Below are 18753 nucleotides of genomic sequence, written 5' to 3'. Positions count from 1 at the left end.
GTCATCTCTTTGCTACTATTCTTTTTTGTTTTGTTTGTTTTAGGCAGGGTCTCGCTATGTCACCCAGTCAGGAGTGCAGTGCAGCAATCTCGGCTCATTGCAGCCTCGACCTGGGCTCAAGCGATCCTCCGTCCTCAGCCTCCCAAGTGGCTGGACTACAGGCACATGCCACCGCGCCTGGCTATTTCTATTTTTTTTTTTTAAGTTTTTTACTTTTAGTAGTGATGGGGTCTTGCTGTGTTGCCCAGGCTGGTCTCAAACTCCTGAGCTCAAGACCCTACTACCTTAGCCTCCCAAAGTGCTGGGGTTTATAGGCGTGAGCCTCTGGGATTATGGGCTTGAGCCGCTGAGCCCAGCCTATTGACTCTGATTTTTGCATTTTTATTTATTAGATTGCTTTTAAATTTTCGTGTTTTGTGGTTTTGTGCCTTGTCAAACTTGTGGAACAAAATTCCAAAACTTACCACCTTTTGGAATGCCCCAGAATAGTTTATACTGAAACAGATCCTGGTTTGTAAAAGAACACTATAAAAACATTTTGGGGGCAACTAGGGAGATTTAAATATGAATGAGATATTCAATGCTTTTATGAATTATTTTGTGCGCTATATGTTGTGATTGTGCCAATGTCTTTATTCTTAGAAAATGAGGAAGTATTTAGGGATGAACTGTCAGAATGTTTGACTTGAAAATCGTCAGCAAAAAGAAAATACATAAGATAAAGCAGATATGGCAAAATGTTAATTATTAAATCTAGGAGGAGGATACAGCTTTTCATGGTACTAGATTAAAACTTTGTAGAAGTTTAAAATTTTAAGCTTTCATAACAAAAAATTGGGGGGGAAATACGTAGCAGTTATGGTCTTTCTGCAGCTTAAGAGACTATCTGGACTTGGCTTTGTAGCAGGAAGACCTTTAAAACCTTTTAATTTCTGCTATGCTCATTAACCTATGAGGTTTCAGGGTCAACCTTTGGTCACGGACAACCTGTGAAAAAAAAATCCATCTAGACTTCCAATTTTATTGGCATAACATTGTATCTAATAGTGGTCCTAAACCTGGCTGGACATGTTATTTGAAGTGCTTGTTCAAAATGCAAATTATTTCAATTTTTTAGAAATGGATTCTTACAATGTTGCTCAGGCTGGTCTCAAACTCCTGGGCTTAAGTGATCCTCCCACTTTGGCTTCCCAAAGTGCTGGCCTTATAGGCATGAGCCATGGCATCCAGGTGGAGATGCCCAGTAGGCAACTGGACCAAAGCCTCAAGCTCAGAAGATGTCTGGGCCGGAAATTGACTTAGGAGTCATCAGCAGTTTTAACTAAGAGGAAGCTCCGAATTTGGATGAGAACACACAAGAGGAGTGTAAAAGGCACATGCAGAAGAAGAAGGGACTGTGGAGCCTGGGAAGGAGCCACTAGAGAAGGACCAGGCTGAGTGCAGTGGCTCACGCCTATAATCCCAGCACTTCGGGAGGCCGAGGCAGGTGGATCACGAGTTCAGGAGTTCGAGAGCAGCCTGACCAGCATGGTGAAACCCCATCTCTACTAAAAATACAAAGATTAGCTGGGCGTGGTGGCACATGCCTGTAATCCCAGCTACTCAGTAGGCTGAGGCAGCAGAATGACTTGAACATAGGAGGCGGAGGTTGTAGTGAGCCAAGATCATGCCACTGCACTCCAGCCTGGGCGACAGAGCGAGACTCCATTTCAAAAAAAAAAAAAAAGAGAGAGAGAGAAGCAGGACCAGGAGAAGGCCATCAAGACCAAAAGCCTATGGGTACTGTCCCTCTGTCACATGCAGGGAAACTGCTGACTTGGGCACTATGGGTGTTCTGGGCACTAGGGGTGTTCCTAGAGAAGGAAAAGCTAAATGAAAGTGTGTTTTTTAAACCTTTCTTTAGAACTTTCTGGGCATAATGGAAAAGCTAGTCACTGGGTTCTGGTTCTGGTTCTGGCTCTGACACTGGGATGTTAATACCTAGGGCAAATCACCTCACCCTCAGGACCTTTTACTCACCTATATGTAAAAGGATTTAGAGGTAATGGAAGAAGAATCTGGCTGAAGGGTGAAGTTTGTGCAGCCCTGCCTGCCACCACTCCCCTGTCCCTTCTCTGCAGCACCTCTGCCTTATCTCCATGTTCCCGTTCATCTAACATATGAAAATAGGCCAAAAAACAAAACTACCGGGCCAAATGGATCTTGAAAGCCCAGCTAAAAATCTGATGGGCCTTTTCAGTCTCTATTCTCATTTATACTCATGTCTCACAGGCTTAATGACCATTTCCAGGCTGTTACTAGTCAGATTTTAATTTTTACTCCAGACGACCTGTTTCAACATCTCCAGCTGCCACCATCTCTATTTACATGTGTTAACATCAGTTCAAACTCAACTATGTAAAGCTAAATGTATCACCTCCAAGAGCTTCTCCACCCAGCACTTACAGGCACCACAATTTATGCCCAGTTTTCTAATTCTCCCTGCTTTCCAGCCCTCCAAGAAAATCTAAGTCACTTCAGTGACTTTCGAGTCTTTCATTCCCCACCTCTGGTAAGGGACAGGACTCTTCTTACTCTCCTGAAATGTCCCTGATTCCTCCTTTCAGTTCCCACCACCACCATCCACAGGTAGGCCTTGCTCACCTTAGGGAGACTGCTACAGGCACTTCCTAACTGGTCTCTCCTTTCCCTCAGCATTCCTCCAGCTGCCGCTTCATAGTGTGAGTTGAGTCTGCGGGAACGTGAGCTCAGTTTTTGGGGGAGAGGTGGATATGTGTTCCACGTAGAGGTGGAAAAACTCTACGTGTTTTTCCTCTGCTCTTACATCACCATCACAGCAATCATCAACACAGAAGAATTCTGTGACCAAATGTGAGGGGGTTCCTCCCTACCACCAAGAAGTGGACACCAGCTGGGTATCCTCCTACTCAATTCCAACACTGTCTACCTGAGGAAGATACACCAGGCACCAGCCATATGTCTTGGACTCCAGAACTTCTGACAACCACTTTCAAGTTGGGGTTGCTATGACTCCATCTCTGTGTTTGAATGATTTGCTGGAGCAGCTCACAGAACTCATGGAAACATGTTTCCTGGTTTATTATAAAGGATGTTGCAAAGGCTACAGATGAAGAGGTATAGGGCAAGGTATGGGAGGAGGGGCACAAAGCCTCCATCCCCTCCTGGACACACCACCCTCCAGAACCTCCACGTGGTCAGCTATCCCGAAGCTCTCCAACCCCAGTTCTCTTGGGCTTCTATGGGAACTTCATGTCATCAGCATTCCTTCCTTCAAGGGATAGGGCAGGAGCTCTCAGGAGAGTTTTAAGACCCAGCATCTGCAAGATTAGAGTCCTGCCTTGGGGCAGGTGAAAAGGAGAGCAGGAGAGGCCGGAGAGATTCTGTTTCCTGGGGCCTGCCCCTGAGGCCTAACACACCTGGCATTATAACAAAAGACTTAACAAGGCTATAGGAGTCAGGGACTGTGCTTGAAAACGTGTGTATGTATGTGTGTGAATACCTTGTAACACCACAATATGCAAATGCTAACAGCAGTCAGAAATTAGGGGCTGAAAATCAGAACTGAGTCATTTGCAGAGAATAAGAGATCTATGAGTAGATGCAATCCGAGAAGGAAAGAGTATGATACTACAGAAAGCAAAGGATCAAACTTGGGAATTATCATATTGAGTTAGAACTGTGTACAGGGAGGAGTCAAAGAGTGTGTATGCATCTAAATATACACATACATGCACAGATACATAGAATTTTTAAATTTCTGATGCAGTTCTCTGCAAATCAGGAGACCTGAGTTCAAAACTTTGCTGACACACCATGTAACTTTGGACAAGTTGCTTAATGTTGGGAAACCAACTTAATATTCCCACATGGGTTAGACAGGTACCTGTGGAGTTAAGCTGGCAACCTGAAGAGAAAAGCAAGTACTGAGAAGGCCACTAGCTCTGGCCTACTGTTTCCAGGACAGCAAACAGCAAAGAGGTGGCACAGTAGGGCAGTTATGACCATGAACTCTTCTGCGTGGATGTAAGTCTTCATTTCTCTAGGGTAAATACCTAGGAGAGGGATTGCTGGGTTGTATAGTAAACTTATGTTTCTTCATAAGAAATTGCCAAACTGTTGTCTAGAGTGTCTGTACCACTTTGTACACCCACCAGCAATGTATGAATGTTCTAGTTGCTCCATATCCTCACCAGCACTCGGTATTGTCATTTTTTGTTTTTAATTTTAGCCAATCTAACTGGTGTGTAGTAGCATCTCATTGTGGTTTTGATTTACTTTTCCCCAACAGCTAATGATGATCTTTTCACATGCCTATTTGCCACCCATGTTTCTCTGAAGAAATGCTTCTTTTCCCCATTGTTTTGTTTTCTTATTGTTGTAGTGAAAATTTTTATATATTCTGAACACAAATCCTTTGTTGGTATGTTTTGCAAGTACAGTATTTTCCCCCAGTATCTAGCTTGTCTTTCCCTTCTATTAAGTGTCTTTTGCAGAGCAAAAATTTTAAATGTATTTTTAATTTCTTTCTTTTTTTTTTTTTTTTTTTTTTGAGATGGAGTGTCGCTCTGTCACCCAGGCTGGAGTGCAGTGGCGCGATCTCGGCTCACTGCCACCTCTGCCTCCCGGAGTCAAGCGATTCTCTTACCTCAGCCTCCCGAGTAGCTGGGATTACAGGCGCACATCCCCAAACTCGACTAATTTTTGTATTTTTAGTAGAGAGGGGGTTTCACCATGCAGGCCAGGCTGGTCTCTATCTCCTGACCTCGTGATCTGCCCGCCTCAGCCTCCCGAAGTGCTGGGATTATAGACGTGATTCATTCTTATGGATTGTGCTTTTCCTATGTCTAACAACTATGGCCTCACCCATAATTATGAAAATTTTCTCCTGTTTTCTATTAGTTTTATAGGTTTACATTGCATATTTAGCTGTATGATCCATTGAGTTAATTTTTGTATAAGGTTTGAGATATAAAGGGTGAGGTTAATTTCTTTGTATATGGGTATCTAGTTGTTTCAACACCATACGTTGAAAAGACACCCTTTCTCAATTGAATTGCCTTTGAAACTTTGCTCAAAACAACTGCCCATTATTTGTGGGGGTCTATTTTTTTCATTTTATTTATTTTAATTATTTCCATAGGTTATTGGGGAACAGGTGGTCTTTGGTGACATGAGTAAATTCTTTAGTGATTTGTGAAATTTTGGTACACCCATCACCTGAGCAGTACATTCTGCACCCAATTTGTAGTGTTTTATCCCTCACCCCTTCCCACTCTTTCCCTGAGTCCCCACATTCCATTGTCTCATTCTTATGCCTTTGCATTCTCATAGCTTAGCTCCCACTTATGAGCGAGAACATATGATGTTTGGTTTTCCATTCCTGAGTTACTTCACTTAGAATAATAGTCTCCAATATTATCCAGGTCTCTGCCAATGCCATTCATTAATTCCTTTTTATGACTGAATAGTATTCCATCATATATATACATACATATATATCCACTTGTTGATTGATGGGCATTTGAGCTGGTTCCATATTTTTGCAATTGCAAATTGTGCTGCTATAAACATGCATGTGCAAGTTATCCTTTTCTTATAATGACTTTTTTTTTTTTTTTTTTTTTTGAGATGGTATCTTGCTCTGTCACCCAGACTGGAGTGCAATGGCGTGATCTCAGCTCACTGCAACCTCCACCTCCTGCGGTCAAGCAATTCTCCTGCCTCAGCCTCCCAAATAGCTGGGATTATAGGCGCCCACCACGTTGCCCAACTAATTTTTGCATTTTTAGTAGAGACAGGGTTTCACCTTTTTGGCCAGGTTGGTCTCAAACTCCTGACCTCAGATGATCCACCTGCCTCAGCCTCCCAAAGTGCTGAGATTACAGGTGTGAGTCCCACGACCAGCCAATAACTTCTTTTCCTCTGGGGAGATACCTGGCAGTGGGATTACTGAATCAAATGGTAGTTCTACTTTTAATTCTTTAAGGAATCTCCAGTTTTCCACCGTGGTTGTACTAGTTTATATTCCCACCAGCAGCATAGATGCATTCCCTGTTGACAGCATCCATGCCAATATCTATTATTTTTAAATTTTTTGATTATGGCCATTCTTGGAGGAGTAAGATGGTATCACATTGTGGTTTTGATTTGTGTTCCCCTAATCATTAGTGATGTTGAGCATTTTTTCATGTTTTTGGCCATTTGTATATCTTCTTTTGAGAACTGTTTATTCATGTCCTTAGCACACTTTTTTTTTTGTGGTAGAACACAATTTTACTGTTTATATGTCCTGAATTTTTTATTATGCTTAAGAACCCAAATATTAATATATTACGTTCTAGGGTACATGTGCACGTGCAGATTTGTTACACATGTATACATGTGCCATGTTGGTGTGCTGCACCCATTAACTCATCATTTACATTAGGCATTTCTCCTAATGCTATCCCTCCCCCTCACCCCACCCCACGACAGGCCCCGGTGTGTGTTCCCCACCGTGTCCAAGTGTTCTCACTGTTCAATTCCCACCTGTGAGTGAGAACATGCGGTATTTGGTTTTCTGTCCCTGTGACAGTTTGCTCAGAATGATGGTTTCCAGCTGCATCCATGTCCCTACAAAGGACACGAACGCATCCTTTTTTATGGCTGCATAGTATTCCATAGGCACACTTTTTGATGGGATTTTTTTCTTGCTAATTTGAGTTTGTTGTAGATTCTGGATATTAGTCCTTTGTCAGATGTGTAGATTGTGAAGATTTTCTCCCACTCTGTGGGGTGTTTACTCTGCTGATTGTTCCTTTTGCCATGAAAAAAGCTCTTTAGTTGAATTAAATCCCAAATATTTATCTTTGTTTTTATTGCATTTGCTTTTGGGTTCTTGGTCATGAAATCCTTGCCTAAGCCAGTGTCTAGAAGGGTTTTTCTGATGTTATCTTCCAGAATTTTTATAGTTTCAGATCCTAAAGTCCTTGATCCTTAAAAGTCCTTGGTAAAAAAGAATATTTTTATTAAGCACTACATAACACACTGCATGCCACATAAAACTCTGCATAACATTCTCGCAGGGGTAAGTGACCATAGCTGAATTCTTTTCTCATCAATCAGGAAAATGAAAATGCTTCCTTAATCAATGTTCTCCAGTCTCTGACACATAATACAATTAACTCCAAAAATGTGCCTCTCTTTCCATCAAACTCCACTGATATGGAATCAACCCAAATGTCCATCTGTGACAGACTGGATTAAGAAAATGTGGCACATATACACCATGGAATACTATGCAGCCATAAAAAAGGATGAGTTTGCGTCCTTTGTAGGGACATGGATGCAGCTGGAAACCATCATTCTTAGCAAACTATCACAAGAAGAGAAAACCAAACACCGCATGTTCTCACTCATAGGTGGGAACTGAACAATGAGATCACTTGGACCCGGAAGGGGATCATCACACACTGGGGCCTATCATGGGGAGGGGGGAGGAGGGAGGGATTGCATTGGGGAGTTATACATGATATAAATGATGAATTGATGGGTGCTGACGAGTTGGTGGGTGCAGCACACCAACATGGCATAAGTATACATATGTAACAAACCTGCACGTTATGCACATGTACCCTAGAACTTAAAGTATAATAAAAAATAGAAAAAAAGAAAAAAAGAAAAAAAAAAAAAAGAAAAAAAAAAAAAAAAAAAGAAAAATGGGCAACCTGTTTTTCCTTGCCCAGTTAGTGAACTTGTGGGTGTACCCAGTGGCCACTCTAGGGATCGCTATAATCAACAAGACACAGTAACAAGTGTTGGCAAGCAAGTGGAGAAATCACTCATATTGCCAGTAGGGAAGCAAAGTGGAATAGTTTGGAAGTTCCTTGAAAAGTTAAACATGGAATTAACATACAACTCAGTAATTCCACTCCTAGGTAAATATCCAAAAGAAATGAAAACGTTTAACACAAAAATTGGTACACAAATATTCACAGGGCATTATTCATAAAAGCCAAAAAGTGGAAGAAACCTAAATGTCCACCATCTGATGAATAAATGAGTTACATCTATACAATAAAATACTACTCAGCCACAAGAAATGAAATTCTGATACATGCTACAATGCAAATGAAGCTTTAAAACATTATGTTTTGAGGTTGGGCATGGTGGCTCATGCCTGTAATCCCAGCACTTTGGGAGGCTGAGGCGGGCAAATCAATTGAGGTCACAAGTTCGAGACCAGCCTGGCCAACATGGCAAAACCCTGTCTCTGCTAAAAATACAAAAATTAGCCGGGTGTGGTGGCACACACCTGTAGTCCCAGTTACTCGTGAGGCTGAGGCAGGAGAATTGCTTGAACAGGGAAGGTGGAGGTTGCAGTGAGCCGAGATCTTACCACTCCACTCCAGCCTGGGCGCCACAGTGGGACTCCATTCACCGCCCCCCACCGAATATATATATGTATGTTTTGAAGAAATAGATGTGATTTAAAAATTAGAAAAAATATGTATATTAAGTGAAAAAAGCTGGCAATGTGTGATTCCTTTTGTAATGAAATGTCCGGAATCCACAGAGACAGAAAGTAGAATGGTGCTTGGTAACGGCTGGAGGGAAGAGGAAAGGAGAGTGACTACTAACAGGTATAGATTTGTTCTGTTTTTCTGAGGTGACGAAATGTTCTAGAACTAGAGTTGCACAACTCTGTGGATATTCCAATAACTACCGAAAAGGGGGAGCTTTAAGGCATGTGAATACTTCAATAAATATGTTAAGTTCAAGATGTTAATGTTCAAACTGAGATACTACATTCATTACTCATTCAACCTATAGGGTTGGGGTTCCCCACATCAAACTATCAATTTTAACTAGGACTGCCAATTTACGGCTGGTTAGTCTAATGTCAGAGTATCATGCTAAGGAGTTAAAGGTCCTGTGTGAAACACAGTGACAAAAACAGCTGAGTATGTCAATACAAATTTATCATAATGACCAAGTTTTATTAATGGTGAGGAAATGGCATCAATCCTATACAGGAGAAATAATTGTATACCTTCATAGACCAAAATAATTTCCAGGGAGTGTGGAGATAAGAGGAATACTTTCTCTTTTCACTCAATTTCTTTGAGCCTTGGTTTCCTTCTCTTGAAAATACAAAAAATAACAACCTCCTAAAGTTGCAACCTGTGCAATCATGAAAGCCCATGAGAGGTGGCCAACCCAGAGTGATTCCCAGCTCTGTGGTCAGTGGGCCAGTGAAGGAAGGATGAGCTACACAAGTGCCTAGAACATTCAATGAAATGTATTTTCATTTAATAGTCATAAATAATCCTATAACTGTGTAGTTCATGGTAGTAGGTAACTTACTAAATGCCTTCAATTCTCTCATTTTGTGGTCTTAAGAGATTTGCAAATAGGGAAAAGAAAGAGAGAGACAGTGTCTTTAAGAACAAAGTTTTGAGCAAACTGTATTAATTTATTTACAATTGTAATTTATAAACAGTAACACAAACATCTTTACATTAATATTATGAAAAATGTCCCATGGCTGAAATGGGTGAAAAATGAGACTGCAGCACATTTCTAAAGGGGTGCCAAGAAAAGGGAAAAAATGCAATACAACAGTTTTAGGGGAGAGTTATACAAAGTAATGCACCCAGGTGCAATTTCATGCAGATGTCTTCAACCACTCAAACTGTTTTTATTAGATATTAGAATAAGATTTCCTGAATTATGTTGCCTTCTATTCACTTGATTTCCATAAGTAAATCAAAATGACTGGCTGTTAACCAGGTACATCTAAATATTTCTCCCATCAACCCCTTCGAGATAATCCATTACATTTTAGGACATGTCAGATTGTGGGTATTGCAACTTCCCAAATGGATTTTACAAAATATCATTCCATGGCCCTAAATGTGTTCCTGGATTTCTCTTACCAAATGTGTCTAATATGGACCACTATACATGAAATGAAGAACTCTGCAAAATACAGCAGAGCAATTTTCAGTACATTAAGACAATGTGTCCAAAAATAATTTCAAACCACTGGAACTTCAATGAGAGGATAAAACCAAAAGAAGAGAAAGAAATTCAGAAAATGATGACAAAAACAATTGTACTTTATAAGCTCTCTGATTATTTGGCATTTATATAAGTGGATATTACTGTGGTTACAGACTATAATCCTCAATGAGGACAAATCAATGTGGCTTAAACACTTAGTTTAAAATATAAATCAAATAATCCACTTGTAATAAAAACCAATGACATTTTTACAGACACAATTCTGTCCCCAAAATGTTAATCTTAACAGCCTACCTACTTATTTTAATGCTTTCAACTGCTCTTTAGAAATCATTAGGATGAAGTTTCTTATCTTTGAAGCATTTAGTGTCCAAATAATTAGCTAATGGAGCAAAGGTGATTTAGAAAATGATGTTTCAACATTTTACTAGCTGTACTGTATTTTGAGTTGGCAGGAATCTTCAACCATTCCATTAAAAAGATTTCACTCTTCTTAAGAAGAACAGAAACAGTGAGTGAGTTATTTATGTTTTTAGTTTCTGATATTGCTCAGTGGGTAAAACAATCTAGCAATTAAGGAAGTCTCCTCAACTAATTCTATCTCTAATTTTCAGTGAAGACACTGCAGATATGTATGTGTACAGCTGTTTTTGAACCCGAAAGTGATGCATGTTCCCTTAAAACAGCTCTTCAAAACAGAACTGCATTCTGTATCTTTACTTAGTCCATAAGGGCACAGGGTCAGTTACTTCAAAGTAATTTAATAACTGACCTTTATAATACATCATTTTATAAAACCAAAATGCAAAAGAAACATTTTTAAAAAGTTTACTGTCCACAGATTGATTATAATAATTTACACTTTCTTAGACCTGCTATTTAAGCAGCCCCATGAGTAAATGAAAGGTCTCCAGTTAGTATTCACCAGGAAGTATATGTCCATGTTTCTCTTGGTTGTCTTAATTTCTTTTTAAATAATTTTCTTTTATATTAACTTTCCAAAGCATCCAAAACTTTCATGATCTGCTGTTTTATGGCTTTAGTAGCATCCCCTGCATTTGGAATCAAATACCTAAGGGGAGGGAAAAAATACATATATATATAGACACATATACATATTAATACAGTGCTTTCCCTTCAAGACTCAGCTGATAGGTCGCCTCCAATGGGAAGCTTTCCCTAACCCACAAAGCCAGCAGAAATGCCTCCTATGTACTCCCATAGCTTATTTGAACATAATCCAAAACTTATTTTGAAAGAGAGAAAACCTAAATGCAAAGGCAATGTGATTTTTCATACAGTGTAAAGCTAAAATTCTTTGAGCCATTATTAAATATAGGTAATAGCTAGATAAAACACAAGATAAAAAATATAATATTCCACTCCCCAATACAGATGTACCTTCAATTAGCTACAAAAATCACATATGAATTGTTGGTATCCAATTCCAAAGACAATGACAATTCCAACACTTAATAGTTTGACTTTAAGCAAGTAATTTAAGTTCACCAAAACAGATTCCTACCTAAAAAATAGCTGTAGTTATCCAAACTTTACAGAGGGTTATGTACATAATAAAATGGTGTTGTAAGGTCTGAAATATTTACAAAAGACAAGACATATGATAACTATTACAAAATAGCAACACCATAGATTAAACGTCCATTTTCTTTTCTTGTAGAATAAAAATAGTGTTTTTTTTTGTTTTTTTTATTCTTTATTTTTTATTTTTTATTTTTTATTTTTTTTGAGACGGAGTCTCGCTCTGTCACCCAGGCTGGAGTGCAGTGGCCGGATCTCAGCTCACTGCAAGCTCCGCCTCCCGGGTTTACACCATTCTCCTGTCTCAGCCTCCCGGGTAGCTGGGACTACAGGCGCCGCCACGTCGCCCGGCTAGTTTTTTGTAGTTTTTAGTAGAGACGGGGTTTCACCGTGTTAGCCAGGATGGTCTCGATCTCCTGACCTCGTGATCCGCCCGTCTCGGCCTCCCAAAGTGCTGGGATTACAGGCTTGAGCCACCGCGCCTGGCCTGTTTTTTTTTTAAAGCATTTTCTGTAAAACCTAACAATTCCACTGTATAAATCATCTGTAAGTGTTACATATGCAAGCCAGAATAGAGAACCATAAATATCAATGAAGAAAGACAGAGGGAGAATCTAGTTACTTTATCTTCCACTGTTAAGACTATTTTCTACAACTCTGAATTAAAAAAAAGATGTTGATCTATATATAATAAACTTCAATTTATTTAGCAAAATTTATGGGAAAGCCTTTAAAACATAATTCTCAACTTTTACTATACATGACAAAGTCATAATTCAAATCTCCTTTGGTTAAAATTAATTTATCAGTAGATATTAAAATGTGTATACCTCAGAGACCCACTGAATCTAGTTGCAGGAATTTATCCTGAGAAGATGAATTGGACAACTATGTAAATACACATTTTTTTAAAGGCCCACTAGAAGATTAATAGTGAAACATATGAAATAATGTACATGCCAATGAACATGAGGCTTGTTAAATCAATCTCCTGAGAAATCCTTATAACAGAATATCTACCATTAAAAAGTTAAGAATTTATATTTATTGGGCTGGGCACGGTGGCTCACGCCTGTAATCCCAGCACTTTGGGAGGCCGAGATGGGTGTATCACAAGGTCAGTTGATCAAGACCATCCTGGCTAACATGGTGAAACCCTGCCTCTACTAAAAATACAAAAAATTAGCCAGGTGTGGTGGTGGGCGCCTGTAGTCCCCACTACTCGGGAGGCTGAGGCAGGGAGAATGGCGTGAACCAGGGAGGCGGAGCTTGCAGTGAGCCAAGATCGCACCACTGCACTCCAGCCTGAGCGACAGAGAGAGACTCTGCCTCAAAAAAAATAATAATTTATATTTATTAAAATGTAAATATATCACACTATACTGTTTTCTTAAAAAATCAGAACACAAAAACAAGCCTGTATCACATTTATCTAGTTTTTAATAGAGAAATAACATATGCATTAAAAAAATCTGAGATGATACTCATCAATGTGTTAACAGAGAATTAGAATGACATATTCTTTATATCTTTATTAATTGAAAATATCACTATGTAAATATTTATTCTTACATAAAGCAACAAAGTGACTTTTTTTTACAAATCGGGTATTATTTTCTTTTAACAAAGTACATAAAACAGTACAGATTCATGATGTTTGCTACCTAATTGTCAGTAAAAGATCAAAGAAACTGAATAATTTCCCCTTTCAATTGAAGTTGATTATTTAAAAGTGCTCCAATATTACCTTAAGCTTACTCTTTATCCAAGCACTCCTGTAAACAAGAAGTGTAATCCTAAATCTCAGGAGGGGAACAACTTGAACTGATGCAAGGTGGAATAAACCACAAATCAGGAGTCAGGAAGGCTATATCTGGATCTGTCACAAACTAAGTGTCAGGATCTGGGAAGTCATTCAACCCCTCTGGGCTTGAATTAATCTACAGATTTAAAAATGGTTTAGTATCAATATCAGTGTGGTCCACAGCCCTTGGGCCAGTCTGTGAACTGTTAGTGACCCACAGTGAGATAAAGGTGGGGGCTTGTACCAGGCTGTAAACTACCTATATCATCCAGCACACTGCTTAGTTCACTGACAGTTTGTCAAAACAAGAATTTTTCTGTGAAGGAAAATAAAAATATTGACATACTCTAAAACAAGTTTCTTATTTCATTGCAAGCCAGCAATTAGTGCAGCACTGGTGTAGATTAACAATAAGGATCCTTGGGTCAGAAACTTTATGAAATTTGCTATGGCACTTACTCAAATCATGTGCTAATGGCTAAACCACATATGGCTAAGGACTGGGGAGAAAGAGATAATAAGAAACGCTATAAGTGGTTCACCTATCCTTTTCCACCATCCGTTCCCCAAAATAGAGAAACAAACTCTTTATAGTGAACTGCAGTAATTCAGATAATATCATCATAAGGAAAATCTTACCTTTCAATTGCCAAGATTTCTATTCCTGAAGCACTGCTATTTCCATACTTGAAGGTAATGAGTTCAGGATGTTTTTTTTTGGATGTAATTTTAACTACAGAATTCAGCGCTTGTCGAGACTGTATATAAGCCAATCCTTTCCGTGAAACAATCTCCCTTAAACAATACATATGTGTTGCAGTAACCAACAGATGACTTGAGACAAAAAGAGCATTAAAAGAAAAAAAAATTTAAGTAAATGTCATTCAAAACAGGTGTTGTTTTGAAACAACCACCCCAATTATTAAAAATGTTCAACTCTAAATAAAATTATTTGAGTTAAAAAATATAAACAGAGGTTAATCTATAAACAAGTAAACTACATATTAAAGGCTTTTAATTGTATGCAAAATTAATATTTTATTAACAGATAATCCTGCAATGATTTAAAAGTAATATAATAAATGTAATAAAAAGTTCCATACAACATAGAAATCATTACAATAATATATCTTTTATTGAAATGGAGTATATTACTTTTCAAATTTTTAATACTATTACCTATATTCATAAACTATTCTCATTCAATGCACCATATCCTATATCTAATATCCAAGATCACTAGGCAATTGTTGGGTTTCCCTAACACATTTTGTAATACTCTGTAACTGGATCCTGAAGGCAAAATGAGCATAGTATTATTAACACTCACCCACAACCCCTCTATCTCAGCTTCTTTTTAATATAATACTTTCACATTTTTATGTACAGTAATACCATATGACAATTATCAGACAAGCCCAGAATGTGAAACATTCTGCAGGATGACTGACCTGGACTCAAAGGATTCATTCATCATGAAGAGAAAAGGGAAGCGAGGGAGTGGGGGGATGAGTTCTGCTGCACACAGGGTGAGACTAAAGACACGTAACAGACAATGCAATGTGTGAACTATGAACTGGATCATGGATCAGAAAGAAAAAACACACTTCAAAAGATACTTTGGGAACACTGAAAAATTGGGGTATGATCTGTATGATAAATGATGTTAATTTACAAAAATTTTTAGGTGGGGTAATGGCATTGAAGTTGTGCAGGAGAATGCTCATATACTTGGGAGGTTTATGCTGAAGCATTTAGGGGTGAAGTGTCACATTTGTAGGCTTCTTTTGAAAGGTTTGACAAAAGTGTACATATACATGTATATGTACATATATACATACGAAATGGGGTGGTATTAAAAGGTGTTAACAGTTGATCAAAGAATCATAAGGGTGTTCAATGTACTATTCCTTCAACATTTTTGTATAAAATTTTTCAAAACAAAAATTACATAAGAAATACTGTTATAATTCAAGACCTATTATACAAGTAGACAGAAGGAAATTATATCTTATTGTACTAGGATAAATATTCTTCTGTAGTTCAGTTTTGTATTATTAACTTCCCCAAATTCAATTTTACTTCTGATGAAGACATTTTTAAAAGTACCTGGGAAACATGTGTCCACTTTCTTTTACTTCCTTACAAGGAAAATGATGTTTGACATCTGGCTTGTTTATCCAAGTCTGAATGTTTACAACCTCTTTTCTATCATCATCTGACATTGAAGAACTGTCAATTTCATCTATAAAAAATATAAAGTGTTAAATATGGATACTACCAACTTTTAAAATGATACATTCCCTAACAGTCTAAAAAAATTTCAGTAGTATTTTGAAGATATGGATTAAAAAACAAACAGGCTGGGCGCAGTTGCTCACACCTGTAATCACAGCACTTTGGGAGGCTGAGGCAGGCAGATCACCTGAGGGCAGGAGTTCGAGACCAGCCTGGACAACATGGTGAAACCCCGTCTCCACTAAAAAATACAAAAAATTAGCTGGGTGTGGTGGTGCACACCTGTAATCTCAGCTACTTGGGAGGCTGAGGCATGAGAATTGCTTGAACCCAGGAGGTTGCAGTGAGCTGAGATTGCACCACTGCACTCCAGCTTGGGTGACAGAGTGAGATTCTGTCTCAAAAAAAAAAAAAGAAAAAAAGAAAAAAAAAGAATAACACAATTCTAATCCTGCTACTCTATTTCCTTATGCCACTGATATTAATATAGAAATATTATTATCAAACATCACTTTCATATGGTAACAAAGTCAACTGTAAATATTAAGAATACATTTTTTTTTCTTTCTTTCTTTCTTTTTTTTTTTTTTTTTTTTTTTTTTTTGAGACAGAGTCTTGCTCTGCCACCCAGGCTGGGGTGCAGTGGCCGGCTCTCAGCTCACTGCAAGCTCCGCCTCCCGGGTTCACGCCATTCTCCTGTCTCAGCCTCCCGAGTAGCCGGGACTACAGGCGCCCGCTTCGTCGCCCGGCTAGTTTTTTGTATTTTTTTTTTTTTTAGTAGAGACGGGGTTTCACCGTATTAGCCAGGATGGTCTCGATCTCCTGACCTCATGATCCGCCCGTCTCGGCCTCCCAAAGTGCTGGGATTACAGGCTTGAGCCACCGCGCCCGGCCAAGAATACATTTTTAAAGATTAAACTATTTGGGGAATTTTAATTGTTTTGATATGCATAACCTAACTATGATCTGACTAGTCTGTAAAGAGATGGCTGAATTGTTAAACAATAGGCACTATCTTGAGGGTAAATGTATCTATTAAAATGTCAAATGTGATTTCCCATAACCTAGCAATCTGGCTGCTAAGAATTTACCCTCTGAATATACTTTCATCAAAAGCTAATCTGCATATATATCTTTATATAAAGATCTATTGCCATTTGAAACAAAAACCCTGGAAAACCACCAGTCTCAACTGGAAGATGGACTAAATAAAGTACAGTATGTTTATATGATAGAAGGAGAATGAGATACATGAGCTGAAATGGGAAATATGCAACATGTTTTACTAACTGGAAAAAGCAAGGTGAGATTTGGGAGTCTTTTTTCCTCATTCTGTACATTTATATATTTTTTCCCAAACTCAATACACATATTAACCAAAATTAGTTATGACTGCTTACCTAACACATATTAACCAATATTAGTTAAGATTGCTTAATTAGGATGAACTGGGCAGTAGAATTATACACCAAAGACTAAATTTTTTTCTTTTCTTTTTTTTTTTTTTTGAGACAGAGTCTCGCTGTGTCGCCCAGGCTGGAATGCAGTAGCACAATCTTGGCTCACTACAACCTCCGCCTCCTGGGTTCAAGCGATTTTCTTGCCTCAGCCACCCAATCAGCTGGGATTACGGGCATGCACCACCATGCCCAGCTAATTTTTGTACTTTTAGTAGAGAAAGTACAAAGATCAACCATGTTGGTCAGGTTGGTCTTGAACTCCTGACCTCAAGTGATCTGCCCGCCTCGGCCTCCCAAAATGCTGGGATTACAGGCGTGAGCCACCGAGCCTGGTCTAAATTATTTTTAAAAAACATAACCACAGAGAAGACAACCTTCCCTGACACAATATCACCATCTTGTGGCCCTTTAGGATACTGCCTCCAGTTTCAAAAGACTTCAGAAGTCTCAATTTTGTAATTTTCAGTGCTTTAGTCCCACAACTCTCAATCTCCTAGGTGATTGATCAAAGGAATTTCAATCCCATCACTTGGATTTATATACTATTTCTACACTGATAGCCTTCAAATTATCATCAGTTTAGACCTCTCTCCTCAGCTGAAGACACCTATAATCAATTGCCTCTACTTAACATTTCTGCTTGGATTTCTAATAGTTACAATTCAAGGTGTCTAAAACCAAACTCTTTTTTTTTTTTTTTTTTTTTTTGAGGCAGAGTCTCGCTCTGTCGCCCGGACTGGAGTGCAGGGGCCGGATCTCAGCTCACTGCAAGCTCCGCCTTCCGGGTTTACGCCATTCTCCTGCCTCAGCCTCCCGAGGAGCTGGGACTACAGGCGCCCGCCACCTCGCCCGGCTAGTTTTTGTATTTTTTTTTAGTAGAGACGGGGTTTCACCGTGTTAGCCAGGATGGTCTCGATCTCCTGACCTCGTGATCCACCCGTCTCGGCCTCCCAAAGTGCTGGGATTACAGGCTTGAGCCACCGCGCCCAGCCTAAAACCAAACTCTTAATAGAAAGCCACAGATTCTCCAATTATTTCTACAGAATCTCAATTTTTTAAAAAAGCAGTTGATTGGCTACTCCCAGAATGACTGCTGTAAACACTCCTGATGACTGAGCAAAGCCCTCTGTAGCTAAGTGTATTACTACACCTGTGTCGTATTCTTCTTCATCCCCAATGCTGAAAACAGGCTTCACACCACGGTAAGGCTTGCCCACTCTGTCACTGCTGCTCACATGCCTATATTCAAAGAATTTTAGGGGAGAAATAATCACTTAAGAAGTTTTCAAAGATTTTTACCAAGCATCATTTGAATATTCACACAAAATGTAAATATTCCTTATCCCCCGCAAAACCCTGTGCACTACCCATAGTTTTAGGAGAGCTATGTTAAGGAAATCAAAAGAAGATAAAGAAATTATGTTAGCAAAAGTGGCATAAGGCCTTGGTGGACTGAATGCTCTTAAATATGTAAAAATTAAATTTTAAACAATTTTAATATCCACATTAAAACTAATGCTTAGATCTGTTTGGCCTTGCGCAAGTTATTTAGACTTCTGTGCTTCTGATTCCTCCTCTGTAAAATAGTGCTAACAATATCTACCTGTCAGGGTTATCGTGGGAACTAAATTGGTTAATTTTATTGTAAAACTATTAGGACAACGCCTGGTACTACCTTCATGT

At 38.9% G+C, this 18753-nt stretch overlaps 1 protein-coding gene across 2 annotated transcripts in view; it reads right to left on the bottom strand.

Moving 5' to 3' along the window:
* Positions 1–9441: 9441 nt before the first annotated feature.
* TBC1D23 (TBC1 domain family member 23) overlaps positions 9442–18753 on the bottom strand; it is a 63976-nt gene continuing 54664 nt past the window's right edge. Inside the window, exons 15-18 of one of the 2 annotated variants that reach the window (XM_010368837.2) lie at positions 18221–18309; positions 15482–15617; positions 14012–14206; positions 9442–11098 (exon numbers count right to left, since the gene is read on the bottom strand). In XM_010368837.2, coding sequence (XP_010367139.1) covers positions 11017–11098; positions 14012–14206; positions 15482–15617; positions 18221–18309 — 502 coding nt within the window. In that variant the 3' untranslated portion in view covers positions 9442–11016. The remainder of the gene's footprint in view (positions 11099–14011; positions 14207–15481; positions 15618–18220; positions 18310–18753) is intronic. The other variant, XM_010368835.2, reaches the window with a different exon arrangement.

This window comes from Rhinopithecus roxellana, chromosome 1 (assembly GCF_007565055.1).
Source record: "Rhinopithecus roxellana isolate Shanxi Qingling chromosome 1, ASM756505v1, whole genome shotgun sequence".
Lineage (NCBI taxonomy): Eukaryota > Metazoa > Chordata > Mammalia > Primates > Cercopithecidae > Rhinopithecus > Rhinopithecus roxellana.
The sequence above is the reverse complement of the archived record's forward strand: the minus strand, read 5'-3'. Positions and strand labels throughout refer to the sequence as shown.